This window comes from Peromyscus leucopus, chromosome 1 (genome assembly GCF_004664715.2).
Source record: "Peromyscus leucopus breed LL Stock chromosome 1, UCI_PerLeu_2.1, whole genome shotgun sequence".
NCBI classification, from domain to species: domain Eukaryota; kingdom Metazoa; phylum Chordata; class Mammalia; order Rodentia; family Cricetidae; genus Peromyscus; species Peromyscus leucopus.
In genome coordinates this window covers 185,576,891-185,588,348 of record NC_051063.1, presented here as the reverse complement: position 1 = coordinate 185,588,348, position 11,458 = coordinate 185,576,891, and the positions used below count along the sequence as shown (strand labels likewise).

The 11,458-nt window shown below is 38.9% G+C and overlaps 1 protein-coding gene across 1 annotated transcript; it reads left to right on the top strand.

The window, feature by feature from the left end:
* Positions 1-6,326: 6,326 nt before the first annotated feature.
* LOC119087305 (leukocyte immunoglobulin-like receptor subfamily B member 4) lies at positions 6,327-10,541 on the top strand. Its single transcript, XM_037202174.1, has 5 exons — positions 6,327-6,497; positions 6,697-6,981; positions 7,120-7,422; positions 8,440-8,475; positions 8,910-10,541. Exons 1-5 carry the CDS (start codon positions 6,404-6,406, stop codon positions 9,053-9,055), a joined length of 864 nt encoding a protein of 287 aa, XP_037058069.1. The 5' UTR covers positions 6,327-6,403; the 3' UTR covers positions 9,056-10,541.
* Positions 10,542-11,458: the final 917 nt, after the last annotated feature.

Genomic DNA, 11,458 nt, shown 5'->3' with positions numbered 1-11,458 from the left:
AATCTGGGAGAAGGGAATAAAAAGCAAGAAAAGACTGGCCAGTCACCCAGTCACACATCCAATCACAGAGTAAGAGTGAAAGTAAGATTACAGAAGTAAGAAACGGAGAAAGCCTAGAGGCAAATAGATGGGATAATTCAAGTGAACAAAAGTTGGATAGAAATTAACCAAGTAACCGGGCAGTGGTGGAGCACGCCTTTAATCCCAGCACTTAGGAGGCAGAGGCAGGCAGATCCTTGTGAGTTCGAGGCCAGCCTGGTCTCCAAAGCAAGTTCCAGGAAAGGCGCAAAGCTACACAGAGAAACCCTGTCTCAAAAAACCAAAAAACCCAAAAACAAACAAACAAACAAACAAAAATGAAAGAAAGATAGAAATTAGCCAAGTTAAAGTTGGGTATTTATTAGTAAAAATAAGAATCTGTGTGGATTTATTTGGGAGTTTGGTGATAGGACCACCAAAAAGCAAAGAGCCAATAGAGTAAAATGAGCAAACAACACACATCCACCCTACCATTAAAATCTTCCTGTACCTTGATTGCTTTTTATTCCATTATAAAAGGTTGTAACATTCACCATCCTTTTAAGTCCTATTCTAATGGCAACTGACTAATTTCCTGGCATCTATGGGTATATCAAATGAAACACACACACACACACACACACACACACACACACACACACACACACACACACACACACCTGAAGTTTCAAAGATAACTCCTGATTAAAATAAAACACATGGTGCTTCTACATCTGGATCAAGGTAAGTTCACTCAAAATGTGTGTTTCCAGATCTAACCATTTATTTGTGAGGTATGTCTTGTTACTCACTCTTCCATGATGGAATCAATGTGAGAGGAGCTGTACTTGGAAGTTTGCCTGTGTCCCTGTCAGCTGGTCATTGGGACAAATCTCTCCCAATCCCACCCCTCAAGTAAACACAGAGAAGTTTATATTAATTGTAACTGCTTGGCCATTAGTTCAGGCTTATTAATGACTAGCTCTGACTCTTAAATTTACCCATAATTTTTATCTATGTTTAGCCATGTGGCTTGGTACATTTTTTAAATTCTGCCTTGTCATCTTGCTTCTTCTGTGTCTGGCTGGTGACTCCTGACTCAGCGTTCCTCTTCCCAGAATCCTCCTCATTTGTTTCCTCACCTATAATTCCTGCCTAGCTACTGGCCAATCAGCATTTTATTTATCAACCAATCAGAGCAACACATATTCATAGCTTACAGAATGACATCCCACAGCATTCCTCTTTTCTGTCTAATCAAAAAGGAAGGTTGTAATGTTAGCATAGTAAAATTACATATAGCAAAACAGTTATCAAGCAAGAATTACAGTTACAATATTGAGTCTATTTGTATTTGGCAAAATTAAAGAAAATATTCTATCATCTATCCTATATTTGTGAATCTAAAGTTTCATATCTATTTACCTTTTATCATAACCAAGGAAAATTATAACATTCTAGTTTTCAAATACATCAAAGACCTCAGAAGGATATATTACCTTAGTAAACAGGAAGAACATTGGAATTTGGAAGCAACATCCAAAATTCTGTTATGACAGAGACAGTTGCTTGCCTGGACAGTCACTCAAATTTCCTCTGAAGCATTGGGGCATCCATCTTCAGCCATTAGGCCTAGAGTTTTTTAGTCGCTTCCCCCTGTGTCCTGTAGAATATTTGGCAAAAACATGAAGAACCAGCTCATCTTGCAGATTTCAGTGGTCACCTTCCTATGGGTCCTGCATGTCTACTTTATACAACATACTGTCAAGCAGTCAATGCAAGGACACTTTTTACCCAGTGGCTAACATTTGCCACAAAGAAAGCAAACTCATAATGAGCTTCTTCAATGTCTCTGAAATAGAATGGCGCTGCCAGAAGCAGGCAGGTCTCAATGTCCAGAGTCAAAGTTCTTAAAACATTTTAAATGTCATATTCTGTAGGTCTTTGAAGTGTTTGAAGATCACGTACCTAATTGAAATACACATTTATATACCGAAAAAACTTAACTAACATGACTATAAGTTTGATTATCATGGATGACTAATTATTAATCTGTATTTCTTAATTATACATTACAATTTCAAATGAGCTGTGGAAACATTAACCTTAAGCAAGTGTAGAGATATACATAGAATATAGCAAAATTAACTTTAAATTTGTATCAATAAATTAAAATCCCAGGGCAATGTAAAACATTTTAAACAAGTTGTTACTCTTTATCCTATCATATCTACAATATCCCCTTTTCTTTTTTAGTATGAGATTGCATTTATAATCAACTCCATTAAATAAAAATAAACATTTATAAAAAAATATTTTGGGAATTTGGACATCGCTTCTCACACTACTTCCTGCTGGTTGTGGGCACTAGTAATCTTATGGGTATCCTGAGAAAACTAAGAATTATGGTCAAGTCCTGACTGGAGTAGTCTGTGATGCTGCATTATTTGAGTCAGTTGCCTTGAAGCTGATTTTGCATGTTGGATCACCTGGAGACCTCACAGGGCCTCTTCCTTGATCAAACTATATTAGCTTGGAAGCGATCCATCAGTTCTCCTCTACTGTGGAAAAGGGGAGCACAACCTCTTTTCCAAAACAACATATACTTAGACACAAATTTTGATAGTTTAAATATATACATATATATTTAATTTAGTAACCTTTACAATCAAATGTCTTTCTGCAGTTAAAAATCCCAAAGACAACATAATCCAGAAACTCTGTGTAATATGCATCTTTATCTGGCTTAATTTTACATTACCTTTACTGTCTCTTTAAAGACTTTATTTTTTTAAACTATTTCTTTATATAACTCTCTATATTCATTTTCTTCTCTCTTCCAAGCCTACATACATTTTTACACAGACTATAAACCATTTAAAGTCTCATTCCATCTGAATCTGCCTTATTGTGAAACTATTGCTTTAAACTGTAGTGGCTAGTACTGAAACTGAAGCCTGGGCTGCTGACTCTGCCCATTTCAGCTTCCCAATATGGTGGTGGTACATTTACCACCAGCTCTGGGAGCCATGTGCACCACTAACTCTTGGAAGCAGTGGGTCTAGGCCTTCATCAAAGCAGTGTGTAGTCCAGAAACCGTTTTTTGTCTGCACTAGCAAAAGCTATATCCACTATGCACCATGCTGCTGTGCAGCTTGGAGACGCCTCTGTGTACAGTGGCAGGAATCCACAATGCTGCACTCAAGCCCACATGCCACCGCAAACATGCCATACCGTAGCTCATGGCTCACATGAGAGACAAAAATAGACAGCTGCTTTTTGCTCCTTTTTAGAATTTTCTGTTTATAACTTTCTGTGGTTTTAGGTGGAAACTCTTGCTCTGCATTGGGCAGCCAAATGTAGTTGGAAGTTTTCCTGTGTCCCAGCTGGCCAGCAATCAGAACAAATGTCTCCCACTCATGTCCCCCAAGTAAATACACAGAGGATTATATTAATTATAACTGCTTGGCCATTAGCTTAGGCTTATTACTGACTAGTCCTTACACTTAAATTAAACCATATTTTAGTATGTTTAGCCATGTGTCTTGGTGCCTTTTCGCAGTTCTGCCTTGTCATCGTTCTTCCTCTGTGTCTGGCTGGTGAATCTCGACTCTGTCCTTCCTCTTTCCATAATTCCCCTTATCTGCTTGCCTACCTATACTTTCTTGCTAGCTACTAGGCAATCAGGGTTTTATTTATCAACCAATCAGAGCAACACATATTCACAGCCTACAAAATAACATCCCACCACAAATATCTGGTGATTGGGGGTCAGCAATGTGAAAGATGTGCAAAGAATGTATTCCTTGTAGGGTTTATCCTGTTGGTATGCTGAAGTCTAACCATAGCTTCTGAAATATACTGAATGCCCAACTTCATTGCTGGGAGACATGCCTTACTGAGAATAGGCTTACACAGTGTGTGTTGGGAACATAGCAGCTGTTTGAAATTTAACATTCTTCATGTTATTGAAAGTTCTGGCTACTGTGTTCCTGCTTGTCTTAAAACAAAACATATCTCTTGTGATTTATCTAATGATAATTATATGATATGATGAACTACAAATGTTATCTCTTCTGGACACTCAAGAACTACTTATGTCTTCCAGGTATTATAGAGGTTAATGGAGAATAGTGATTGGTGATAGTTTAACTAGGGTTTTCTCAGCCCATCTTGGAGACACTCCTCTAGTCCAAGAGGAGTGGAGTGCAGTGTTAAAGGTGCAGTATTATGGGAATTTTAACTGGAGTAACATGAACAAACCATGTTATACATTACATAAAGCACCATTGACAGAAAAAAAATACAATGCCACCCAAGTATGATGTGGTGAACCAGTGACTTTAATTTTGATTACTAAACCAAAGCATTGGTAAGTGGCTCCTTAATGAAGTCGGGGAAATTTTATATAGCTATACCACCAAACAAAACCTGTACCTCTTTCTATTTCATCTTTCTTCTTTAGCAAGGAATAATACCAGCACGGGCCAAAGTATTGCAAAATCCTTCCATCATCCCTAATAAATTTTATGACAAGTCCTGTGAAAAACATAGGAGGACATCGCAGCCACTGTAATTGAAATAGGGAAACCCTATCTGTATTTCATGTCATCCTCAGGGGATAGATTACCACAACTTGCAGGCATTCCCAGCACTTGTAGATATTATGTCCCTGGGATGAAAGCAGCCAGTCACCAAAGTTTAATTGGGATGTGGAAAATTCCTTTTGCAAGCAGAATAATAAAGCCAAAGGTGTCTACATTCTTATTCCTAGAACCTGAACTTATTACTTCTGGTACCAGATAGTACTTAAGTTAAGGATCTTGGAGGAGTGTAGCACAAATCTTAGAAGGTCTTATTAATAAAAATAAACCCAGAGCCAGGTATTGTGATGAATGCTGAAAGATCAGAGAAACAGAACAAGCCACAGCCAACCTCACCTCACTAATTCCTCAGCTGGTCTTGTTTTCTCAGACTGAAAAGCCTCTGAGTACTCATCTGAATGGATCTCAGCTGAACTGCTGCTAAAAGCCTAAAAGCTTAACAAGCCTCTATCTAGTTCCTGGTCCTCATGCCTTATATACCTTTCTAATTCCTGCCATCACTTCCTGAGATTAAAGGCATGTGTCACCATGACTGGCTGTTTCCAGTGTGACTGAACTCTCAGAAATCTGGATGGATCTTCAGATTGTTAGGATTAAAGGTGTGTATGCCATCATTTTCTGGCCTCTATGTCTGTCTAGTGGCTGTTCTGTTCTCTGAACCCAGATAAGTTTATTAGGGTGCACAATATATTTGGAGGAACACAATATCACCACATTTCCCCTTTTTTGTCTAAATAATAAAGGAAGCTTATAACTAATAAAACAATGTTTATACAATATATACAGTCAAGAACTGCATTAACAATGTCTAATCTATTAACATTTGACAGATTCAGACAAAAACTCCATTATATAAATTAACAATGTCCAGTCCATTAACATTTGACAATTTCAGACAAAAAATGTCATTACTTATTTTTTTTAATTTAAAACAAGTAGTTCCTTTTTGTAATTGATTCAATAACCTACCTTTTTTATCTTATCAGAGGAGGACTTAAGCCTGATGGTCTCAACATAAGAGTAACTTTTTGAGAATGCAAACAAGTAGGCAAAGGGTCAGTCTCACAGAAACCAGTAAGAGGGAACAGAATTGGAAAATGTTGGTACTTGGGTGCTGTGAATCAAGACATTGTGACTAAAGTTGCGGAAGACCATTGGAGCTTAGGAAGGAAAGAGAGCAGAGTCTGATCTGAGCCCTTAAGAAATATTTGACTTGAGTCTGTGGACCTACCTTGAGATTATGGCCTCCCATTGTAACAGCATAAATGAATCTTTTCTTAGACCATAGTGCTGATTTTGACTAATACTATGTTTGCATATTTGGGGTCTGCAATTGTTTCTCCTTGTGAAATGACATGCTGTGACAAGTGAATGCTTATTTTTTTGGCTTGGAAAACACACAGGACAGGCAGAAAGCTGTGATGAATAGAGGAAAAAAACATTTTTTTTTCTTAAAGACTTTTCAGAAGCCCGAGTACTTGGCAAAAGTCCTGCACTGAGGAACAAAGAGAAGTTCCTCTTGTGGTGAGCTGGTGATAGTACTGATGTGGCAAACCCATGACAGGAAGGACCTGCCTCCAGGCTGAAAACAGCCTGTCTGATGTTTCTGCAGAATATGGTTAGGCTTCCCAGGAGCACAAGCAAGAAAAATACAACGACTCACCATGGTCCCCATGCTCAGAATGCTGTTGTGTCTTGGTAAGATATGAAGAGGGAGAGTGGACACTCAAGTCTGTAAGGGACCCTACTCCAACACAGGTCTTATTGAATCTGGAAACTCCATGATATTGACCCTGTCTCTCAGACTGAAAAAATCTCTCAGAGTGAATTTTCTTTCAGGACTGAGTGTGGGACAGAAGACTGCAGTCCTGGCAGGTGAGTGTCTCCATCCATCCCAAGATTTTATCCTTCACTCTGGATACCAGACATTATGTTTGCTCTCCTCTTGGTCATCTCTTCACAATGTGGGATGTGTAAAGTTTATGGATAATGTTGTGATGCCCATTAGTGCCCTACTAAGACTTGGTGTCTGAGGGAGAATTGTACCAGGACTCAACCTTTGATTTCCTTGCAGGAACCCTCACAAAGCCCAAAATCTGGGCTGAGCCACACTCTGTGATCGCCATGTATGCACCTGTTACTATTTGGTGTCAGGGGTCCTGGGAGGCCAAGGAGTACCATTTGCTTAAAGAGGGAAGCACGGATCCTTGGGACAGACAATACCCTCTGGAAAGCTTGGACAAGGCTAAGTTCTACATCCAACACATGACAGACGAATTTGCAGGGATATATAAGTGTTACTATAAGAGCCCTGCTGGCTGGTCAGAGCACAGTGACACCCTGGAACTGGTGATAACAGGTGAGTGAAGAGTCAGGGTTCCCAGCACAGGCTCTCCACTCAGAAGGAGTTCAGCTCTCCAGGGTACTTTTCTCAGAGCCCAAGCCCGCAGTACAATGTGGGTAGCTTAAAGTCGTTTCACTTCCCCTTGTATCCTAGGAGTCTATGCTAAACCAAGCCTGTCTGTTTGGCCCGGCCCTGCTGTGACCTCAGGAGAGACCATAACCATGCAGTGTAGTTCATCACTGGGATTTGGTAGATTTATTCTGACCCAGGAAGGAAAGCACCACCTCCAATGGACCCTGGACTCACAGCAAAGTGCCAATAGGGAGTTTCAAGCTCATTTTGTTCTGGACCCTGTGACCATCATCCACAATGGTACATTCAGATGCTATGGCTATTTTAGGAACCATCCCCAGTTGTGGTCAAAATCAAGTGACTCCCTTCACCTCTTGGTCTCAGGTAAGAACCCCTGACACTACCTTTCTTAATGCAGAGTGTCACCCAGGGATCTGCTCTGAGAAGATTCTAGTTCTAGCCTAGAAGTAGAGTAAGGAAATTCTACAGTCCAAAAGACTTTCACACCTCATAGTGCAGCAGTCTTAAGCTTCCCATGATGCAACTGGTCCCCTCCATGACTCATTGGAATTTAGCAGAAGCAGGAGGGCTTGAGAACAGACAGTATATGTAGTGGTCAGACATTGTCTCTGTACTGCTTTGGTTTCTATTTTTGTGATACAACCCATGATCTAAAGCAACATGTGGAAAAAAGTTTTATTTCTTCTTATATTTTACAGTCCATCATGAAGACATTTAGATGTAGGCACTTAAGGCAGGAACTGAAGCAGAGGCCATAGTGGAGCACGGCTTACAGGTTTACTCTCCAGTGGTTTGTTTGCTCAGACTATTTTCTTATATCATCAAGGTCCAACTACCCAGAGTTAGAACCACCCACAGTGGGCTTAGATAGCCCACATTCAACTATCAGGCAATCAATAAAATTCCTCCACAGACTTGTCTACAGGCCCATATGATGGAGGCATATGTCCAATTTAAGTTGCCTCTTCCCAGATGACTCTAGCTTGTATTAAATTAGCAAAACTCAATGAGAACAGTCTCCAATGGCATCCTCAGCCCTTCATTCTCCTCTTGTCTATATTTCCTGAGATAAAGGGCACAGTCTTATGATAACAGCTGGTCACCAAAGGCTTGTGGTAAAAATGGTGCACAGACTCAATCAGGAAGTTTTATTTCCTCAGAATCTCAATACTTTCCTGTATTCAATAATATGATTTGTTGAGGCTGGATGTACCTGAGCTGTGATCTTGACAGACAAACAAGAATCCAGAGGCACAAAATGTGGTCTGAAACAAAGTGATATCCAGTTGAAGTACTTAAAGTCCAGACTGAGGTAGAAACCAACAGGCTATAGTCAAGTGCTTGAAGTTCAAATCTCATCTCTCCATCTATCTCTGGCAGATTCCAAGGACCAGTCTCACATCCACACTGAGAATGGTAAGTAGAGCTCTCATGGGAGGTAGTTACAGCAATGTGTGAGATCATAATGGGTTAGTAAAGCTTCCTGTGAAGTTGGGAAATTGGGGAAAGCTGACTTAATCCCCATCTACAAGCAGCAGGAAATGTTTTTGCTGGATCTGCAAGATGAGATGCCATGAGAATGATATGCATTTATAGTAAAATAAAAATTATTCAGCTCTCTTAAGCACTTTATATACTCTACACAAATTATTTGATTCACTGGGGAAGCTAAGACCATTAGAACATGAAAAACATGACCATATGAGAATCAGGTGAGATGGAGAATTCTAGATGAAGAGAAAGACACAAAAGGTCTAGTTCTGTCAAGGAGAAGATGCGAGACTGGGTGTGCAATCATTTATTATCAGAAGACTTTGATTGGGTCTGACATCTTTGACTTCTTTATGCAGAACCCACAGCCTCCCAGCACGAAAGTCACACAGTTGAAAATCTCATCCGAATGATCATGGCTGCCTTGGTTCTAGTGACTCTAGTGATTCTGCTGTTAGTAGCTTGGCACAGGAAGAAAATGGAACAAGATACAACCAGAAGATAAACAAAAAAAAGTGCACTAGGTTCCTCACTTGAGCAGACCAAGGAAAATAAATCTGCTTATCTCATAGAAGAAAGGAAGAATTGTTAAGAAAACTGATGTACATTAAGAAACTTTACTCTTTGAGGGTCCAGGAAGCAAATGTGTTCTGGGTGTAGGGAATCCTGGGGATTTCATTCAAGAGCACTTTCTTCCTGAATTGTACACTTTTCTCCACATCTCATTGTGGAGAATTGCTTACTAGTTCCTCCATTCTTCTTATTTCCATGTGCCATGGGCCCTTGCTTCCCTCACTTTCAAATAACATTTTCCTTTACATTGCCAGAGTCAATGTTGTTCGCAGTTTTTTCCTTTACCGCTGAGAATTAGAACTCAGTCCAAACAACAAAAATAATTGGAAAAGCCAGATACCAAGATTGAATTGAGTGGGATGAAAATGATGCTCCAAACTCTGTCTGTCTGTCTGTCTGTCTGTCTGTCTCTCTCTCTCTCTCTCTGGAAAGTATTTTCATTGTTCACTACTAGAATGATCTGAGGATTCTTTAGGAAAACTTCATATTTGCCTTGAAAGAAATGATGATAGTGGGAAATAAAGAGGAGGGATATTGTTGCCATGACTTGGAAGTAGAGCATGTTACCACCCTTGTTATTTTCAAACACATGTAAATAACAAACATGGCACACTGACATTAGCCAGACCTCAAGGCTCTATATCTCCACAAAATTCAGGAAGTTAGAACACCTATCCAGATCCTGTATGAGTCACATTACCTTTTACACTTCCACTCAAAATATTTTATTTAGCATGGCATTTGCTAAACTGTGTTATGTATTCCATTCACAATCACTGTCAAAATTCCAAGATAAGGTCACATGTGTGCAGTTCAAGAGTGACATTGAGTTGGTGTTTTCCTTGTAATTTTAAATCTCACTGTTGATTGATGTTTAATACAAAAGGAAATGTTTTGTATATGCCCTTAATCTACCAGGATGCAATCATTAATTATGAATATTAACCTTTCTTCTACATTTCAGTAGATGGTTTCTCATAAAAGATAATGTTATATTCTTTCTTTGACAATCTCATACAATGTATTTTGACCATATTCATACATCCTCCCAGCTCTGCATCGTCTATCCATTCAGACAGAACTTGTGAAAAAATAATGTTTGTCTGAAATGAAACTTTTATTCCTTTGTTAGCTTTTGTTTACTGTATTTTTGACAACCTGTCTCTTTTTTTACAAATATGCACACACTGTATTTACTTTACTTGTCTGACTGTGTTAGCTAAAATTTTAAGTGCTGTGCTGTACATGATAGACAAAAGGGACAGGTTGCATTTTTTCTCATCATCAGGGGACATTTTTTTTAAATTTGTCCATTAAATATGTTACCTGAAACTTATGTAAAATATGATCTCATTAAAAGTGTTTTGTGAGAATTTAGAGGAACGGCTATGTCATAATAAAAAATACTGCTTCTGTCATGGTCTCTGCATTTGTTCTTTTCTATAACACTGTTGTGATGTATGACATTGTTTTTTTAATGTCAAACAGATGTTACAAAACCTTTCCACATATTCATGGGTTTAATTCTGTTTACATATCACAGGCTAATGTTGTATTACACATTGGGTGGGTATCATTGAGTTCTAATGGAAGATAACATCAAAATTCACCATGAGAAAATGTTTCATACTGCACAGGTAAAGGGTGGACAAAACTCCACAGACACAGTTTCAGTAGGGAACTTATAGAACCACCTCTATGCATGTTATCTGTTGCTGGTGAGATATGATAAATATACATTGTTGAGGAGGTTTGAATGTTTTTTCACCATTTCATACATCGATGTGATGCATTTGCTCATTGTTCCCCATTCTCCTACTTTGCACTCCACTCCTGCACCATTCAAAATCTTTTTCTCAAGAAGCCTCCCCTGACATGGTTTTGTTGTGGTGTGTGGTCCATTGAGTTTAGTCAAAGCTACCTGACTGAGCACAGGAAGAAGGTTATTCGGTGGAGCATGGACAACTCATCAGTGGTACTGCATTGAAGAAAAGGACTGACTCTCTCACAATGGCCACTAATAGCCAATGGTCTCTCTGGAGAAGTGCATTTTACATTAATTATATTTATTTATTTTCTTTGAGATGTAGACATTTTTTTTCATTCTTGCAAAAGGTTTTAAGGTGCTCAGCTGAAGCTTCTTATCTTAAGCAGACAGTGCACTGGAGGGAATTAGACTAGTTTTGTACAGAGTATGAGAAACAGCACTTTTTTACATTTAAAGGTAAATTTTTGGAGGTTTTGCAATTTTTTCTTGTCACTTTTTTGTAAGATCAAAACAATCTTTTGTTTTGTTTGCTTTGTAATTTCACTTTATTTTAATGTGATTTTCCCC

Bases quoted from the DNA above. Each gene is read 5' to 3' on its own strand.
- LOC119087305 (XM_037202174.1), top strand. From the start codon at position 6,404: ATGATATTGACCCTGTCTCTCAGACTGAAAAAATCTCTCAGAGTGAAT. The intron at 6,498-6,696 runs GTGAGTGTCTCC...ATTTCCTTGCAG, and splicing joins GAAGACTGCAGTCCTGGCAG to GAACCCTCACAAAGCCCAAA. The intron at 6,982-7,119 runs GTGAGTGAAGAG...CTTGTATCCTAG, and splicing joins CCTGGAACTGGTGATAACAG to GAGTCTATGCTAAACCAAGC.